Genomic DNA, 19836 nt, shown 5'->3' with positions numbered 1-19836 from the left:
TTATGCAAAGTGGGGAATTTTATTCTTGTCACTTTTGTCCGGTTATGTGGACTCTTTTTTTTTCTTTTTTATCGTCGCGTTCGTTTGGGGAAGTGACCTCCGGGAGGCACTAAAACTGTGTAACCTCCTTGTATGTGAGTCCACTGTGTTCGTTGCGCCCACCCCCTACCCCCGATGGAGAGCCTAAGAATACTGGTACTGGGAGACGTGGGCGTGGGGAAGAGCTCCTTCCTCAAACTCATTACAGAACGATTTTCAGATATATACCCAATTAACTTCTTCGACTATTATATGCATTTAGAGGAGGAAGGAGAGGCGAGAAAAAAATTCGTGAGTTCCAAAGATTTGGCAGTAAATAATTGCAAATCGCAGAGGGTCCAGGCATTGGTGGAGTCCATGTTTTTTCAAGCTAAAAAGAATTTCCTAGAATTCATCGAGAGTAAAATGAATGGTTATAATTTTTTTTGTGAGCAAAGACACAAGTACACCTACGGATTTGAAATTTTTACTTTTCTCTGGTACATGGATAAGGCATATAACAACAACAAGTTCGAGAAAAATATTCCCCTGAACATAAGGCACAGTGGGGGCCACTTGCCTGATATGCTGACCGTTCGTGGTGAAGATGAAAAGGCACTTCTTGTGGAGTTCCTTGAAATAGGAGGTATCCAAACCTACTCTTGTATAAGAAACATTTTTTACACAAAGCATGATGGAATTTTACTTGTTTACGATTCCTCAAATAATAAGTCTTATCACAATTTAGCAAAATGGGTGTACGAAGTGTGTGAGCATACGAAGGCCCCATCGGATATGTTTTGCTCCGCTAAAAGAGGTCGAAATAAGTTTTGGAACCTGTTCAAGGGTGTCGACAGCAAGGAAGACAACAAGGGGGTGCAAGGCGGCCACTCCGGAAGGGGTACACCGAACGGGTGCTGTGACCATGGGGGGTACATGGACTCGCAAAAGAACAGACACAACGACACATGCGCGAAGCACTACGCGGATGATTATGCTAGTCGTTATGCCAGCCGCTACCCGAGCCGATGCTCCGACGGCTATGCTTCTCCCCGCGAGAGACACCTGGATGAAGACCCCTTCGCCTGCGATGACGACTCGGACATCGAAAAGGGACACGCCAAAAAGGGGGACCAAATTCTGAATGGAGAAATACCTATTGCCTGCATAGCCACCAAGATTGACAAAAAGAACGCCAAAGAAAAACCAGCCTCCGTGAAGACACCCGAAACGTCCATTTTTTACAATTTTTTTTTTCCAGACTTTTCTGTCAACGCGACGAATGAAGCTGTTAACGCGAACAAGGATCATGTAAAGCGAAAAAAAGAAATGCTGAAAAAGTTGGAAAATCATATAACCCAGGCAACAGAAATTAAGGCAAGCTCCATCGATTGTGTCGTTGACATTGAGAAATTTGTGCACTTCCTCAGGAGCGTTTACGAGAAAAAGTACAACTTGGCTGGGCTCAATGGGTAACATTCGTTGCCATTATAATGAGATCAGCGTGAATTGCGCCGCGTTGTTCACGTAATCACCATGTTGCATCGCGTGTGTGCACGTGGGGGAGTAACCCCCTCACTAGGTAAACATATCCTACGTACCACCCTACGATAACATGCTATGCAACAAGGCTTTTTTTTTTTTTTTTTCACAAACATGCACATTTTTTTTGTACATACAAGGGTACACAACGTGAACACACGCATTAGTATGTATGTGTGTGTAACCTTATAAGAGGGCATCCCAGGCAGAAGGGAAACCTTGTAAGCAAAAAAGGTGACCAAAAAAGAGAATAAATGCGTATATATATACATATGATGATATGCGTGCGTCCAAATGTATCTCCCAACTTGCACAGGCACCGTTAGTCTTCTTCTGCTTGTTCTTTTTCTTTTTTTTTTTTTTTTTTGTAGTCGCCTTTTTTCCGTTTTGTGGCGGCGTTTTTGCGCATGATTTGTTGCCGCCACTTATTCGTGTATTTCCCCCTTCGTCTTGCATGTTCCGCGAAACTTCTCGCTCCTTCACCCAATTCTTAGCTTTTTTCACACCCGGTCAACTAGCCTGATTTCCTCATTTACAACATGAGCTTACCGGGATAAAAAAAAAAAAAAAAAACTAGCCATTTTTAACAGCTGTTTTTTGCCCCCATTGGCACATTTTCACCTGACCCGTTCATGTTGTTTTTTTTTTTTTTACTTTTCACATATTTTTTTTGTCATATTCTTATTATGCTTTTAAGACCTTTTTATTTCCCCGGTATTTCCCTTTATGCTTATTTTATTTTATGGCCTTAGCTGAGCATTATGCTCGATGAAAATTTGTCATGTCTGTTAGACGAGAGCGATGACGACTGCTCCAGAAAAAATGAAGACAAAAAGAGGAAGCAACAGCTGCGTCAGAAGAGCAGCAATGTGGTCAATGAGAGTGATGGAGAGTTTCTCCCCAAGTCTATCCTAAACTTTAACATTCGCAACATAGAGAATTTGGATAATTTTTTTAAAAACACCAGTGGCGACTTCGGCACTGTTGCACAACATAAGGGAGAGATTCAGCGCACCGCTTCGCGCACGTCGACTTGGCTGAGGCCAAGTGGAGAAGCCAATCAAAGGGGAAACTCGCTCCACAGGAAAAATGAACAGCTGAGGGAAAATTCGAACAGTACAAATTCTGTTAGTGGGGAAAATAGAACAATCGCAGTAGCGAAGGCCGCGCAGGTGGTAGACAACGATACAAGCAATGACCGAAATGGAAGGTGCGGTAGCCACGCTTTAAATTACTTCCCACCTCTAGAAATTGAGAAGCAAGAAATTGCAAAAAGGAAAATTTTGGAGCCTTCTTCCCAGAGTACTACTAACCTTGTACATGCACACGGGGGGCAAGCGAAGCATGACATCAAAAGCAACAAGGTAGCAGAGGGAAACCCTGATGTGGTGAAATATACGATAGAGGCGAATGCTGCCCATTGGTGGGAAAGCGCAGATGTGCTTGAATGGGAGTCAGCCACACCGATCTCTTCCTCGACAAAATTGTGCGGCAAGAAAAGAGCCTCAGAAACCAACCTGTACACTGAACTGTTTAAACAGGGAGAACCGCGACACGGAGATGAAGCAGAGGCAGAAGTGGAAATAGCCAACAGTGCTGCAATGCAAAATGAAGAGAGAATACTAAAGAAGCGTAACGAATGTGTAGAAGGAACAGACCATGCGAATGTACCTATGCATGGAGAAAAGAATGTCAACTGGTCCAATGGAAGAAGCTCCAATCGCGTTGTACGGTTTGTCACCAATGAGGATGGACAGGAGTTACCACCTCAGATGAGAAGTAACGACACAACGAAAGGAACCCAAATTGTGAACAAGGCGAAGTGGTTTAGTAGTAGAAACTCCAGTACAGTGCCACCCATGAGGACAAATTCTACCACATCCATTTCTTTCTTAAGTGGTGCTTCTAAATTGAACTCGATAAGATACACCTCACAGATGTCCGACAAATGCATAGAAGTAGATCCGCTTGCTGAAAAAAACAAAATCGAAAAAAGGAAAGAGTTAATTTTTTGCTTTTCATTTATAAAGTACAATTCTTGGGTGAAGGCTTTGAAAATCCTGAAACTGCCTTTGGACCCCTTCCACCTGAGTATAAATGCTCATAGGTATGTGATGGACTGGGGGGAAGAGCAAACGGGTCAGGATCGGAGCCAGGGACAAATGAGGTATGCATCTAGCCCAGACTCGCACGAGCCAAGTGGAGCGGTAGGCGGAGCACCCTCCTTCCTGTACACTCACAATATCCACAACATTTTAAAAAACAAAAGGTTCGCAAATTACAGAATCGAGAAAATGATGGTGCTTGTGAAGAGCATCAGATGCAGGAGTCATGGGTACTTCATAGTAGCCATGGACCCTTCTGGCCAGATGCCAGCTTCTATACATAAGGAGGTCGAGAAGGAATACAAAAAACACATAAGCATAGGTTCTACGCTAATTCTAAAAGACGTCACAGTGTTCGAAACGCTAGATAACTTTCCCTACTTGATAATAACACTTCGAACCCTCGTGCGGGTCATCAGGGCAGAGGAAACGAGTTACACTGAGAAGGAGGACATCCTCAAGAACATGTACGAGTGCACACGGCGCAGGGCGTGAATGCCACCACGCTAAAGTTAATGGTTAGCCTATGGACATCCTACAGCAACATGTAAGTCGCGTCCACCACCCCTTTCTGATCGTCCTGATTGACTGACAGAAGGGTGTCCCGATTAGAAACTCATTCGTTTGTCCCCCAGATTGGTGACCCGATTGATTACGCAATTGGCCAATTTTTTTTTTTTTGTTTTCTCACCCCCATACATGTGCGTGAACACGGAGAAGTCCTTTCCACCCCAACCAAAGGGATTATGTGTGCGGTTAGAGAGTACGATATATCGTACAAAGGGACCCAAGGGCTACCAACCGCGAAAAATCCCCCAATCTCTTTTTTTTCCTTTTAAAATGTTAATTGACGGTGTTACACCCACATGGGCTAAGGCAAAAGTAATCGACAAAAGCACACGGTGACGCTCCCCCTGCGATTTCTTAAGCGAACAGTCAGGTCAGCATGAAACGTGTAGAGGTCCCCCCCCTCCCCTCCTTGGGGGCACATACACACAAAACCCATATAGATGGTACAGAAAGGAGGACAAGAAAAAATATATATATATACATATATATATATAATTTAATTCTGAGGGAGGGGAAAAAAGCTCAAACGGTGCTAAATAAAGAACAACCCGTGTTGTTGAAAGTGTGAGAATGGAGCGTATCTTAACAAATGACGCTTCGCGGGAGTCAAAAGCCCTACTGCCAAGACGTCTCATCTGGCTTCAATTCAACATGTTGCTCCCGACACTCCACCTTCTTCTTCCCATTGTGGGTTACAAAGTCGTTAAAGGTAACAGGGACAGGCTCCATAAGATTCTTCTGGCTGCGTATATACAGAAAGGCGGCGCCTAGAAGGACAACAGCGATTAGAGCAAACGAAGCTGAGTATTTGTATATACTCGAGTCCGCCCGATCTTCTTCCTCAATGGCGTCGTAGTTTCCTATGTCCCACTCACTGGTGAAATCCTTATGTTGAAGGAGATCATACGGCACCTGGTCATTCGGGTCATGTGCATGTGTCTCGTTTTTCGTACCACTTAATGTTTCGTTTGTTTTATCTTTTATCATCCCAGGGTTATTATCGTCTACTGTGACGTGTGCATTTGATTTGTTTCCTCCTCCATTAGTTGCTTCATTTTTTTCTGTCTTTTTATAATTCATGGAGGGGGTAAGTGGAGGGACTACCCCTCCTTCATCACATGCTTTATTAGACTCTGTAGAAGACTTCATCCGTTGGGAAGTGTTAGGGATGTGTGCAGATGGGTCATCATGGTCATCCTTCTTCCCTTCTGTATTTTCTTCCAGATGGCTCATTTTTCCTTTCCCTTCGTTGCTTGCTGGGGGGACAGGATACTTGGGTTGTTCATCGAAGCTGATTCCTGTTGTGTCGTCCCTCACGGCAGCCATATTTTTGAACCTCTGAATAATGTCAAACTTGGATTTGAATTTTTTCTGGGTCGGTGGCTTTCTTCCGTCGGGCGGCAGACTTTGTTGCGTGGACGATGTGGTGGTGGGGGTAGTAACAGTATCTACCCCTTTTCCTCCCTCCATCCTATCATCATGTTCACCCTTTTTCTCCCGCTCACGACTGCTAGGCAGAACTGCTTCATCCCCCTTACCCTCTACACTCCCACCTGGACCTTCATTTTTCGCACCATGATTTTCTTTGTTGTGTGTCGTTTGTCCCTCTTCCTGATCGACAGACCTTTTCCTCCTTTTCAAATTTCCATTTTCGCTCGTAGCAAACCCTCCTTCCTTCACCAATATGTCTGTTATGGAGACGTCATCGTCGATGGCCCTTCCCGTTTTGGTAGAAGTGGCCTCCTCATCAGAATCGTCCTCCATGTCAGTGTTGGAGCCAGCAACAGTATCCGCATCAGTCAGCCCATCCATGTGGTCCACATTCATCTGTGCTGCATCTATGTAGAACCAACTGCAGGGTAAAGTATTCTCCAACCCTAACTCTTCTCCCTCCTCCATGTATGAGCCGTAACTAGACACACTTGCAGAATCAAATTCGAAATCACCGGCAGGTGGATTGTGTATATGTTTAAATATGTTGTCTAACATGACCTTAAAACCGTCCTCTATCTGTGCCTCTCTGTGGTGATATGTTCCTTCAGAATCGATTAACCCTTTTGCTTCTTCTATGAACTGCTTTATCTTTTCCTTATCCTTGGGATCCATTTTTTTCAGTTTATATTCTTTTTTTTTTCTAAACAAAAATTTCAATAGTTTACATATTAAATTTTTTTTTCCTTTATTTTTGTATGATGGCAATGCATCTATGTTGTACACTGAGGAGTATTTCTTTAATGGGTTCTGAATGGGTTCTACTACATCTACCTGCTGCTGCTCCTTCTCCTCCTCTTCTGCCTCTTCTTCTACATCATCTATTCGATCCAAGTTGGTAAATGATTTTAGAATGGCTGCGTTTTTTTTCAAACCTTTTAGGCTTCCTGCGCTAGTGAGATAGTAGGGGGGTCTTATGTGGACCGGCTTGGCTCCGTGCAACTTCTGTGCTATTTTTGCGGCCTCACTTGGGGTTTCGCCTGGTACTGCATCGAGCTTCATTTCTGGTTCCGGTTCTACCTCCTCGGCATGCTCTATCGCCTCATCTGCCGATTTCGTCTCTGCCCGATGTGCTTCCCTCTCGGTGAGCTTCGCTCCTTCCTGCGTGGTTCTGCGCCCCTGCCGTCCGCTAGCCTCCCCGGATTTGTCCGCCCGCCGCAGATTTTTTCTCCTTCGGCGCCTGGCCGCAACAATAGCCTGGTGCGCATTTTTGCAAATGTTCTTTTGTATGTCGCTGAGCTGCTCCCTGAATTCAGACACGTTGCTGTAGGAGTAGAAGAAGGGGGCGTCGTGCAGAGAGGAGGAGTTAGTGGCTTCATCATGATTGGCATCACGCTCTTTATCCTCTTCTCCCTCGCGTACGGTGGCCCCGCTGATCGCTTCACAATTACTCTCCTTATTGTTCTTCAAGCAAATGGTATACACATCAGCCGCATATATCAACTTAATATTACGAACGATTTCCTCTGCCCCCTTGGCAACCTTATTTGTGACATCTCCTGTGTTAAAAATGACAAGGACCTTGTGGGCATTGGGTCTTCCCTCATTACTATTAAGCACATGGTGATGCATATAATTTAAAGCACTGGTCAAATTATTCGTTGGGCCACCAAAATTAAACCTCCAATGCTCTAGGAACAGGAGAAGTTCATTTCTGTTCCGAGATAAGTTGGAAGAAAAATTAACCCAGTTGTATGTTTCTTCAGAAAAGGTAGTGAGAGATACATTAACCAATTTTGAACTTAAATTTAAATGAGCAATGAGATTCCTTATGGGCTTCAACACATATTTCAGCCAAAAGTCTTGTGACATGTTAGAAGAGTCATTTACTAGCAGAGACAGATCAACCTCTATATCACAAACGTCGAGGGAGTTATCACAACTGGTTTCAAAACATTCCTGTATTACAAGACTCCTTTGATCTGTGCAATTCTTTCCTGTCCTTTTGTATTTTCCCCCTACAGGATTTTCCACGTTGTGTAGAGTATTCCTTTTGCTGAAGTGGTAACCCACGTTGCATGTCACGGTGCATTCAGACCACTCAGACCAATCACTACACTTTGCATTCGTCGCAATGTCATCGTATAATTTGTCTAATGTGTATGTTAATATCAACTTGTGGTAAAAAGAATTTTTTAACACACACCTTAGCAACTCGTTTGTGTTGGGTCCAACCTTATGTAAGTAATGACAATACGATTTGAGATTTACCTTCGTTATAATGTTTAGGGTAATATTTTTTCTATCCAATAGGTAGTGCACTATATTTAATTCTGTGTCGTCTCTTGTTGGTATTCCATCTGTATTAATAAACATTATTATCATTTTAGTAGAACTGTCATCTGCGTCGTAGAAGTGTTTTATGCCCACGTAGTTTAAAGCCTTCAGATGGTTCGAGTTGTGCTTTGATTGCCGCATCTCAGTCTGCATCACGACCTGGCGAAACCCTTCCACCGAACCATTTGTGAGTCTGGAAGAGGAGAATGACGAAAATGACGCTTTACCCTTGGCACTCCTATTATCTGCTCGTGCCATGGTCTGCACGCTCACACTATCATATGTCACATATGTTAGATTCACCTTGCTCACCCCTTCCACTAGCAGGTTCTTCGCCAGCTCAGCAATATTTTCCAAAGCCTTAGAACGCTTCTTTTCCTTGTTCTCCTTAAAACCGGCATCGAATAGTATTACTAAATCTAGGTCTCCCTGAGAGGTTACCTTTTCAATCAATCCCTTGCTATCCACCTGGGTGAGACGAAACAGCAAAAACGGAAGGATCCAGTTGAGCATGAGCCTCACGATGCGTCTCATCCTGCGTCTTTCTGTTGTGTCTACGATCTGCGCCGTTTGCGCACGAAAGGGAGAAAAAAAAAAAAAAAAAAAAAAAAAAATTAACACATTAACACGTTAATACGTTAACATAGTGACACGTTAAAACCACATATCAAATAATATGCTAAACTGGTGGTAAACAAAAAAAAAAAAAACTTAGTTCAGCAAATTTGAGAAACAAACCCCCGGTTGTTATAGGAGGCTGTGGGGGGGAAGGGAAACGGAGTGTAGACAGACAGAATGGGTTGCACCTTCGAATAAGGGGAAACTGCACACCATACGCGTCAACTGAGGGAAAAACAAGACGCAAAAATTAACTGCTCAACGCTTTGACAAAGTTGCCAAGGGAGTAGTAAAAAAAAAAAAGTAAAAAAAAAAAAAACGAAATACTTTCTCCCCCTTTTTTGGAAGCCAGATTGGAAATATTCTCGAATTTTCCACTCCGACGGGGTGAGACAAAAAAAAAAAACAAACATGTAATTTGTCCAAGCACGTGGAAGCAAAATTGTGCATGTAGATAAATAAGCACGTGTCCATAGGAACGCTGCTCTCGTGGAGTCAAGGAGAGTTGGCCAGCCGAAGGCATATGTACGGAAAATTCAAAGAGGACACTAAATGTTAGCAGCCCCCATCATTCATAACCGTTGTGTGTTAAAAATGACACGTCCTGAAGAACAGGGAGGGGTATAATGGATTCACACACAGCACATGCAGGGTCCAAAGTGAGAAAGCTGTTCTTCACTTGTCCGAGCCATGTATATAATTCTGTCTTTGGAGAGCGAACAAATGAGTAAGCAAATATAAATAGGGCATATCGCCAAGCAGTGAATTAGAAGGTGTACTTCACGCTCTGCAGTCAACTGCTAAGTAATCTGCTCATACATGTATATGAGCACAAAAAAAATTGTTGCAGTGTGTAGCAATGCTCCAACAAACAGTCTCGAGTGACAAAAACAGGAAAAAATTAAAAAAAACAATTATCAGCGTAGCTTATATGAAAAGGAAAAATAAAAGAACAAAATGGAAATCTTCCTCCTCTTTTATCATACAAACGTACAAAAGAAGAGGAAAAAAAAAAAAAAAAAAAATTTTTTTGGCTAGTAGTTAGCGAATTTTCAGACAGTTGTATAAGGATGGGGATAAAAAACAAAAAAAAAAAATATATATATAAAGTGTCGTACACACAGCTGCGCTATTTGCAGAGCTCTGTCTTATGGCACTTTAAACAACGTTGGTTTGATTGTCTTTGCTATTTGAAAGACGTTGGAGTTGTCCAAGGACCAGTTGTCAATATGTATGTTATGTGTTTTACAGTGATGAGATAAAAACAAAAAAAAAAAAAAAAAAAACTTATGCTGCAAAGTGGAAAGCGAATTCAGCGTTGTACATTTTACATCATACATTTTGATGAAGTTTTTTTTTTGTTTTTATCTCCTTCGAAATCGTAGCACTGCGCTCCGGCTTTTTTCTCTTCCCTTTTTGCACATGCACTTTGGGAATTGCCACCATGTTTTGTGGTGAAGAACCTTAAGAGAAAAAACATTTAATCCGCACAAGGGGACATAACTGTTCGAAGGTTGCTGCACACATGTGGCCATAAGTCTGCACCACGGCAGTCCTGACTCCAACTGCGGGGGGAAAAGCCTGTGTGTGGCTGCTACTGTGTGGTCTCCAATGTGCGGCTTACAATGTGTAGGCTCCAGTGTGCATGAGCGAATGTGTGGCCTCCAGTGTGCATGAGCAAATGTGTGGCCTCCAATGTGTATGAGCACATGTGCGACCTCCAATGCACATGTGCAAATGTGCATGCGTGAATGCAGAAATGTGGACGTAGGGGAAGCATCATCGGTGTACACACCTTTATGTACACATGTGCAAATATTTACACATGCACATGCAGGAAGACACTTGTCACATAAGCAGCTTTTGCGAGCCCCCCCAAAAGGGGTGCGCCATCAAATATAGGACACTTAACAGCCATTGGTGAGAAGCAATGTGTTGCCACAGGTTACATGAATCGTGAGGGACAAAACGATACCTTTGCGGAAAAATTAAAACAAGGCGTGTAATTGCAGCAAAGCGGGGGGGACTCACTTTTATAGCGGGCACTCGTTCAGCCGGTTGACCACATAAGCCGTGAAATGTGGCAAAAAAAAATGAAAAAATGAAAAAGTGTAACTCCACAGCTGGTGATTGTCCACCCCTTTAGTAAGTAACACACACAAAAAGGAAACCCTTGGAAAGGGGAATGACCCCTCCGTTTCGTTCTCCAGCTATTTTCCTCAAATGGGACGTCCAAAATGACCTGACTTGTTCGTTCAGGAAATTCCAGCTACGTGGGACCTCCCACGTGGACACATTTTCACACAAAAGTGTACAAAAAAAAAAACACACTTTTTTTTTTTACGTGCAATTTTTTTACACAAGGGGCATCTCCACGTAGCTTAAAAAAAAAAAAAGCATATCGCCAATGGGATGTGTGTGTATGGGTCTACAAACGCTGCGGTTTTTTCCACTTAAAAGGAATGCCCAATTTGGTGTGCAAACCTCCCCACGGGGTACACTACGTTACAAAAAAAAAAAAAAAAAAATGATGGGGGATAACAATGCGGTGTAATGCATGTACCGTCAAAATGTTGTGTTAATTCATATCAAAGTGAAGTAGGGAAACAGAAAAAAGGAGAAGAACTGTTCTCCAGGGCAGAGAGTTTACCTCTTCCGTGAAACGACAAACGCGTCTTTAACGAGTTTATTCTCTTGTATGCAAAAATTACTCATCTGTTGAGAAAAAAAGTCCAAAATTTTGTCCCTTTTGTCGAGGGATTTCCCGTAAAATATGACCAGGTCAGCAATATCCCAAAAATTTTTTTCACATAAATTTATTTTATTTTCCTCAAGGAAGGATTTCACCTTATGACTTTGTAAAAAGGGGAGGCTAAGAAAGAACTTTAAATTTATTAAGTCTGGAAATAATTTCCTGTAATCGATAAACAACGTCACTTTACACTGACTACTGTATTCCCCAAACGGACGTATCCTCTGCACAAATTGCTCATAATTTAAATTAAAAATTGTCAGTTCACCTCCAAAGGTAATGTACATATCAGCAGGAGCAATTAAATTATTTTGCAAAATATGCATTCCTCCATCACAACGATGGGTATAATTGTTCAGAAGGGAGTTAATAAAAATGGCATACTTTGTCACCATCTTCTTTTCTGTGCAGAGTAAACTTTGGAAGCTTTCAAAATCATTCATCAGCAAAAATGTCTTCGCACAGATTAGGAAATTTATCTTACTCATTTTGTGTACCTTCAAGTAGGATTTCCATGCGGCGTAAAAATGGAGGTATATTAATTCGACTTGTCTAAATAACTCAGTGGGGTTATTATCACTTTGGCTCGTTTTGTTTTCATCCCCATCGGTGTGCCATGTAGATCCGTGCTTGTAAAGATATATCATCAACCCGTAAAAAATTAGTGTGTATTCCTTCTGACTCACGTGGGTGTATATTTCGTCTTCAAAAAATTGCTTAAAAATGTTACTGTTTCGAAATTTGCTCAAACTTTTTTCGTGAAAAAATTTGCTGTCTTTTATATTTTGTAAAATGTCCACTGCACCTTCGCCTTTTTTGACGACCCCCTCGATGTTCCCCTCGGCAGTTGCACCCCTGTCGTACTTCCTAATCAGGTGATTAAATATGTACAGCGGGTCACGATAGAAGAACACGTGCTTCATGACCTCCCTCGAGCATGTCACCCCCGCGGGTAGATGTAAAGGATTGTCTACACAACAACTTGAATTACAATAAATGTACAAAATTTGTTGGCACATGTCATATTCCTCCTCATCAGTGCCTTGGTCCCCCACGGTGGGATGGTGCCCCCTCTTCAACATGGCCGTGGAGAAAAACTTCCTAAACGCAGAGCTGCACATAATGTGTTGAAAGAGCTGAATAATCTCGCCATGCAAATTGAAATAATTCAAAGTAACAAAGAGGAAAAAAATCTGCTTCAAATTTAGGGCTAAAATAGGTCTCTTAAAAATGCCAAGGGGGGAAGATTCCCCTTCCGCACTGCTGCGCGCGGAGAGCAGGTCTTTGATCAGCTTCTTTATATGCTCCTTGTCGTAGCAACTGGTTATTTGTTTGTAAATTTTGTGTACCTCGTCGTACGCCAACATGGCGCGGGTCAACATGTGGTCGCCCCTGTTGGTCGGCGTTCTGTCGTAAGCCTCTCTTTGCTGCTTCTCCCTTTGACTGCGCCCATCCTGTGCACCGCCTTCGAGAAGCTCCCGCGCGATAGCTTCCCTTACCCATGGCTGCACATTCCTGAGCTTGTGTTGACTTTCCAACCAGAGGTGCCTCGCCATGTGGGGGTCGCTACCTTCGTTTAGGACTCCCAGGAGCATGAAAAAAAGACGCGGGTTCACTTTGCAAAGCGGTAGCATGTGCTTGGCGCACATTTTCATCTCCTCCAGCACTTGTCTCCCCCCATGGAAGGACTTCTCCACTAAGTCAGTTAAATAGTTTTGCACAAATCGGGTCAACTCCTCAAATGTGTAATTATATAATAAAATTGTCTCACCTGTGTTCTCACAGTGGCTTGATAAAATCGATTTATACAAGAAAAATATTTTTACAAGGAGGCGTTCCTTTTGTGAAAGTAGCGTTGCTTGTTTTTTCACAAATGTGGAGTTAATTCCCCTCCCTTCGTCCGTCAGTTTATTCTGCACCGAGTCGTTATTGTCTACCCAGTTTGAAAAATGATTTGCGGAGTTTCTACTTACGAGGTTAACATGTGAGAGGTTTAGCTCAAGTAAGAAGACGTATTGCAGGAGCAGCAGAAGGGAATACTGCTTCAGGGTGTTCCCTGCGTATATGTCTCCGCGGACTGCCCCCTGGAGATAATTTACCACCTGACTGTTCAGGTGATTTCCTCCACAGGTTGCCAAGCTGTGCGTTTTGTCCCTGAAAATATCATCGTCGTGTATGGTAACGCGATTTACTAGAGGGTCGCTTCCCCCCTCGTGTGCATCTCCTCCCATCCTGTGGGTTCCCCTCACGTAGAGCTTCCTCTTCATGTAGTATGTCTTCATCAGAGAGGACAGGGTGATAAGGAAGTAATACCACTTGTGGTCGTGGGGGGTGTTTTTTTCTTCTGAATAGTACAGGCAAAATTGCTTGAGGAACAATTCAGGGAAATAATTATTCCTCTTTTGTGTGAGGGAGTCCAGCAATTTTGCGTATATTAGGAAAGTGGCCTCGGCGCGGGGTCTTCCCCTGCTGGTTCCTCCGAGGAAGAACCTCTCCTTCATGTACGTCTCCACATAGTTGCACGCATTAACGGGCAGGAAGCTCCACTTGAATGTGTCCTCGCAACTGCCTCCCTCCACAGGTGTGTGTAAAATGGCATGGTAAGTCAAATGGGGAGCCAAAATGTATTTCTTCAGTAGGCTTCTTCCCCCCAACGTGTTCACAAAATTAATTATAAATAAATTATTTTCATTCCTAAGGCTGAAGATGTATCTCTTGAGAAAGTGAAGCACAAATCTGTGTTGCGCATGTCGATGGAAAAAACATAAAATAGCTAGCCGATCCAGAAAATCATAAAAAAAAATATTTCTTTTAATTTTTCTAAACACTCTGTAAATATTTTTTTCACTTTTTATGCTGACAAAAATGATGTTAAATTTTTTTTTCATTTTTAAGTAGGCATCAATAATTTTATTGTGAGAAGGGGGGGGACAGGTGATTTGTTTTAATCTTTCCTCTTCTGTCCTACACTGTTCAAAGTCTACCTCGTTGTGCTTCTTCCTCTTTGCACATTTTTTTATAACCCTTGCATGGTCAGCAATAAATTTGTATGCGTTATCTTCAATGCAGTTAATCAGTTGGGAGTCCCTTTGGCTTGTCTTTCCTCCCACAGGGTTAGTGGTACGCTCACGTAGGTACCTCAAGATGAGGTGAAATAAAATATTTTCTTTAACTGGAAGATCATGTGCGCTGAACTTTTCGAGGACGTACCTTAAGTAGGCGTTGGAAACATCCGGCAAGAATTGCATGCATAGGATATTGTTCAATTGTGTGCAGTTGAAATGGCGCTGACGCGTTACCTTCTTCAGGGAAAGGGTCACTTTTTTTCGGTTGCTGCTGATCGGGGAGAGGAAAGCCATTCCCCCGTTGTCCTCCTCGCAGTGTTCTCCATACTGAGCAGCGTCGAAAGGAACTCCAACAGGTACACCCACTATGGGAGACTCCAATGTGCAGACAACAGCTGCATTGCGGCTACTGCGTTTGTAGTTGTCCTCGCTGCGGGAACTGGTGATGTTGCTTTTCCACTTGTTCAAAAGTTGCGTTTCGTACTTGCGGGGCGAATGCCTAATGAAAAGACTTCCCTTGTCCACGCAGTACTGTAGCGGCTCCGTGGACAGGGCTGCACCGCACACGCCAAGTGTCGCTAACAGGGGACTAACGCGCATGTCCGCGCAGGGAGGGTGTCGTTCCAGCGGTGGGGCATTTTTTGGGGGGAAACTTCCCCATCGCTTTCACCCCCTTGCTATTTCCCCTTCAACTCTTCTTCCACCGTTTGTGCGGAAGCCCACTCGGTGGACGCACAACGCGTTCGCGTCATGTAGAGTGTTGAGGAAACAACTAACGTATAGAGGAATATATATATTTCTTTAACCAATCAGTTCATTTTCACCTTTCTTTTCACCTTTGCTTTTTTGTGCCAAGGTATGCGTACATCTTCGTATCTTCCCCTTTGTCAATCCATTATGAGGCATACAAAAAAAAAAAAAAAAAAAAAAAAAAAAATGAAGCGTGGGGTGCCTAACATAACACTATATATTTATCGTCAGCGCTATTTTCCTGTGGGGCATAAATAAACAAATTTTTCTGAGTCTCTTTTCCAGTTGTTCAGTCTCTGTTTTTTTTTTTTTTTTTTTCTTCTTTTATCCTCCAGATTGCTTTTCCATAACTTTGTACTTTTTGTGTGGAAGAGAGTCAAAGGGAAGGGGATCACAACAAGGGCACCACTGTGACTCAAACACGCTCTCACCCCATCAGGAGAGAAGAAGCAACCTCTGTTGTGGAAGAGGCATCCGTGAAGCCAACCTGGTGACGCAGTTCCCCCACCTACGGGTTATTCATTTGGCGAAAAACATTCATACCATTGATCAGATTTAGCCAAACGCGTGTTCCCCTGCGTGGAATTTCATTCGCATTTTTTCCCCCTCCTAATTTAAAAAAGGGGAAAGCATAGCAACGCTCGTATGAAAAGCACGCCCCGCCATAGCTACACCGTGTGGGAGAAACAAATTTAGTGGCACCCGCTTAAGGGATAAAAGCTTATGCAGTTCGTGAAGAGATATACTCATTAACTCCTCCCAGCCATACACCTGAGACATAGCAGCTGGCAACAAACATGCGCACGGTTGAACATGTAAAGGTGGTGCCTGACTGAAACGGACAAGACCGACCCTACCACCGCCAGCGGTGCAATTGGGGTACACAGCCCAATCGCCAACGCGGTACTACTACCACTACTAGTCCTGCCCCCCGCTTCGCACTCACAATGGAGGACGCCTTTGCAGGTTCATGCGTGCAAAGCCTGTTCGAGCCCAAGGCGGACCTCTCCCTCTGTGTGAACAAGTCAATCAAGCTGTTCGTGAAGGAACTCCCGACTGCGCCAGCGGATGGGCCAGACGCGGAAAATTCAACTGGAGAAAAGAACGAGCAAAAAGAAAGCCTGCTGAGCGAAAACCTCTCTCTCCTAAACGGATACGCCTACTTCAACCGAATAGGAAGCAACATAAATTTACTGCACACAGAACTGCATGGCATTAAGAAGGACTTCCTTTTTCAAAGCAAACAAACAAAAAAAAATATAAAAAAGCTCAAAGTCGTGCGGAAAGAAAATAAAATATACCAGAAGCTACTGCAAGAAATTAAAAAGGATCGAAGGAGGAAAGAGACTTATGAATTGTTATGTACAGAAATTCAAACATTAGAAGAAGTAAATTACCTGAACAAAAAACAAGAGATGGAGAAGAGAGACATTGAGGACTTGCAGAAAAAAATGAAGGACATTGAAAAGACCATTCAGATAAATGATGAAAATATTCAACGGACAATTAAACAGATTAGCGACATCGTCTCGACCAATTTGCAGCCGTGAAGGGGCCCGCGCGGAGTGCCCGATCATTGCCGTATCGTCCATGTCGTCCATGTCACCAGTGCCATACCCTGCGTCACTTCTTCTGGGTGATGAAAACGCGCTGTCCTCACATCGCTTGGGGGTTTCCTCTATCCATTGCTTCTTCACTTTTAACCCCCCAAATTATGCACACATATTTTTTCTCATATGCCTTTTCCCATGTGTCTTTTCCCGTGCGTGCTTCTCCACCTACTCGACTACACTCTTGTGGAGCTCCTTGTACAACTCCAGCTCCCGTTTTTTTTCGTCCAGCACGCTGCAAAAAGGGATGTATAAACAGTGGAAATAAAAAAAAAAAAGTAAAACAATAAAAAAAAAAAAAACTTTTTTTTTTAAAGTGTGTGAATTATAACAAAAAAATTCCTCCTGCAATAGGCACTCCTTGGGGGCGATCGCGCCACTTACATGGATGCGTAATTTTTGCTGTAAATTTTTAGTTCCACCAGGAGGGCACATGCCTGCACGAGGAGGGGGCGGAAGGGAAAAATATATATAGTGTGCTCGAATTAGATGCTTGGCCAGCTAAACAGCTGTAGCACATTCACTACATCCACTAGAGCCAGTCAGGATGACCCTCTTTGCATTTCCCCTACTCCACTACTTTTCTTCCACGCCCAGCAACTTCTTCGTTGATGCGATTCTATACCCAACAAAGCGGAACGCATGGAACGAAAATGGCAAAAAAAAAAAAAAAAAAAAATTCGCTCCTCACCTGCTGGAGGGTTGCTAGTTTCTCCCTGAACACCTTTTCATTATCGGTCTTGATTTTGCTAAACTCGTTTTCCTTCTCCTCCCTCTCCGCAATGACTTCTTTGAGCATTTCGTTTGTCTTGTCCTGGGGGGGTAGAAGCACAAATGGCAGATTTGTAAATGGGTAGCGGGAAATTATAGTTCGGGTGACCTGTTCCCCTGGAAGGATCTTCGCCCCCACATACGCATACACGCACACGCACTCCAGCATGATGTATATGCACGAAAGGTTCTATGTAAATAAACCCAGCGATGAGCTGCTAACTGCGCCAATGAACATTTTCAAGCGCTGCCACTTGAGCAGTGCAGAAAGAGGATGCGTCTTACACTCTTCTCCTTGGCTTCGTTCAGCATTTTCTGCGGAGGAGGAAAAAAAAAAAAAAAAAAAAAAAAAAAAGGGGAGAATCGATTAATGGGATTGAACACGAGAACACGCTTTTCGCGTAGCGGTTGGACAATGTGGAAGACGCCCCCAGGGAGGTCGACGTGAGAGTGAGCGGCTAGGGGTCTCTTCACCCCCCCCTCGAGCGACATGTGACGCACCTCGTTCTGCGCGACGATTTGGCTGAACTTGTCCGACGAAGCCGTGACGAACTTATCCGTGTCGTCGTTGAGCTTCTTGACATTCGTCTCGCTGTCCTGGATGTCCTCCTTCAAGTCTTCAATCTCATCCTCGAGCAGTTTAATTTTTTTCTCGTAATCCTCAATGAGGCGCAGGGAGTTCTTCATCTCCTCCTGATCCGCCTCAATGAAAGACTTGACGTCGCTCTTGGTGTCCTTCCAATTCATGTTCAGCATATTGTCCACAGTAAACGAATCGATATTAATGTTCACGTTGTTTATTTTGTTCCATTCAGATCGAGAGATATTTCTATACAAATTTAAATTCTGCAGAATTTCCGAAAGTTTATCATTTACACTTTTGGCTAACTTCTTTAAGTCACTATTTCTGTTATTTAATTTGTCACTCAAAGTTGGATGTTCATTGTTCAAGCTTTTAATTTCGTTTTTTATTTGTTCAATTTTTTCCTTGTTTTTTTCAATATCTTCATTCATCTGCAGGAACTGTGCCTTGTTGAGTGTTTGTTTTTGCAAAACTTCCTTGACTTTGTTAATTTGCTCGATCATCTTTTCCGTTTTTACCTTTTCTTCCTGATTAGTCTTCTTACACATTTCGATTTCCTTTTCTAGCTTCTTGGTTTCCTCCAAGCTGTTAGTGTAAAGCAGTTTTATTTTTTTATTTTCTTCACACAAGACTTTATTTCTCTTTATCAGTTCCTCATTTTCCTTCATATGATTTTTTATTTCTTCAATTTTTTTTTTTTTTTCAACAATATCTTCACTTTTGGCACTTATATCATTTTGCAACCTAGCAATCTCTTTGTCCAATTTCGCATTTAACACATCGTTTGCATTTTTTTCTTCCTTGTTAATGTAGGACTTGTAACTTTGTAGGATAAAATCCTCCATTTTTATTTCTCCATCTTCGTTAAAATCGTATGAACAGTTCATATCTTTCTCCTCATTTATGTCATTGAAACATTCAGCTTCGAAAATCAGAAGCTGGCAAAGCCATGCTAAGGCAGACAAGTGTGTATTATACTGCAGGCCGGTAGTCGGGGCCACCAGCGTGGATTTTGAAATGGTATATGGATACCCAATATCTTTGTAAAAACTCAAAACCACTTCTCCATAGTTGTCCTTATTCACTTCGATTTGCGGGTCGACATGCTTAAAGATAAAATTCCATATGTTTATTAAATCGGTCATGCTTGGATTTTTAAACAGATTGGGAGATATACTCCCGCTGTAATTTTTCCACCCCAAGTATCGTATCAGCGTTTTCACATTTTCCTTCTTGTCAGTTTTGTCTACCTTCTTTACATACACGGATGCGCTGGACTTGTAAAATGACAGCGCATTTAGCGAAGTCCTCGACTTTGATTTCTTGTCCCCAGAAATGTATACGCTGTTGTTCAGGTTGCTGTTGTTGTTGAACACGGACAGCGTGGAGTTGAATTTGTTGTACACCGAGTGGTTGTTCATTTTATCAAAGTGGGTTTACAAAAGCGGGTGAAATGGGGCGGCAAGGGGGCGCTCAAACGATTTTCTCCTTTTTGGAACTCCTTTGAGTCAACTGGGCAGTCGCGGCGATCCACACTGGAGTCAACACGCGCAAATGGAGCTTCCCCGTGAATACTTGAATGTGCGCATTGGGCAGTGGAAAATCTTCCTTCTGGTTCGTTGTGCAAAGTGGCATGTGGCCAGTTAAAAAAAAAAAGAAATAAACATGAAATAAAAATGAATAA

General features: G+C 42.9%; 6 protein-coding genes across 6 annotated transcripts; 3 read left to right on the top strand and 3 right to left on the bottom strand.

The window, feature by feature from the left end:
* Window positions 1–174: 174 nt before the first annotated feature.
* On the top strand, window positions 175–1494 carry AK88_02193 (uncharacterized protein; the record flags this gene model as incomplete). Its single annotated transcript, XM_012479827.1, has 1 exon — window positions 175–1494. One exon carries the CDS (start codon window positions 175–177, stop codon window positions 1492–1494), a length of 1320 nt encoding a protein of 439 aa, XP_012335250.1.
* An 827-nt stretch (window positions 1495–2321) lies between these two features.
* AK88_02192 (uncharacterized protein) lies at window positions 2322–4160 on the top strand (the record flags this gene model as incomplete). Its single annotated transcript, XM_012479826.1, has 1 exon — window positions 2322–4160. One exon carries the CDS (start codon window positions 2322–2324, stop codon window positions 4158–4160), a length of 1839 nt encoding a protein of 612 aa, XP_012335249.1.
* A 690-nt stretch (window positions 4161–4850) lies between these two features.
* AK88_02191 (uncharacterized protein) lies at window positions 4851–8537 on the bottom strand (the record flags this gene model as incomplete). The annotated part of the gene is made up of 1 exon (XM_012479825.1): window positions 4851–8537. One exon carries the CDS (start codon window positions 8535–8537, stop codon window positions 4851–4853), a length of 3687 nt encoding a protein of 1228 aa, XP_012335248.1.
* A 2730-nt stretch (window positions 8538–11267) lies between these two features.
* On the bottom strand, window positions 11268–15038 carry AK88_02190 (uncharacterized protein; the record flags this gene model as incomplete). The annotated part of the gene is made up of 1 exon (XM_012479824.1): window positions 11268–15038. One exon carries the CDS (start codon window positions 15036–15038, stop codon window positions 11268–11270), a length of 3771 nt encoding a protein of 1256 aa, XP_012335247.1.
* A 1097-nt stretch (window positions 15039–16135) lies between these two features.
* AK88_02189 (uncharacterized protein) lies at window positions 16136–16738 on the top strand (the record flags this gene model as incomplete). Its single annotated transcript, XM_012479823.1, has 1 exon — window positions 16136–16738. One exon carries the CDS (start codon window positions 16136–16138, stop codon window positions 16736–16738), a length of 603 nt encoding a protein of 200 aa, XP_012335246.1.
* A 228-nt stretch (window positions 16739–16966) lies between these two features.
* On the bottom strand, window positions 16967–19573 carry AK88_02188 (uncharacterized protein; the record flags this gene model as incomplete). The annotated part of the gene is made up of 5 exons (XM_012479822.1): window positions 16967–17033; window positions 17183–17235; window positions 17490–17612; window positions 17855–17884; window positions 18071–19573. 5 exons carry the CDS (start codon window positions 19571–19573, stop codon window positions 16967–16969), a joined length of 1776 nt encoding a protein of 591 aa, XP_012335245.1.
* Window positions 19574–19836: the final 263 nt, after the last annotated feature.

This window comes from Plasmodium fragile, assembly GCF_000956335.1.
Source record: "Plasmodium fragile strain nilgiri unplaced genomic scaffold supercont1.21, whole genome shotgun sequence".
NCBI classification, from domain to species: Eukaryota; Apicomplexa; class Aconoidasida; order Haemosporida; family Plasmodiidae; genus Plasmodium; species Plasmodium fragile.
The sequence above is the reverse complement of the archived record's forward strand: the minus strand, read 5'-3'. Positions and strand labels throughout refer to the sequence as shown.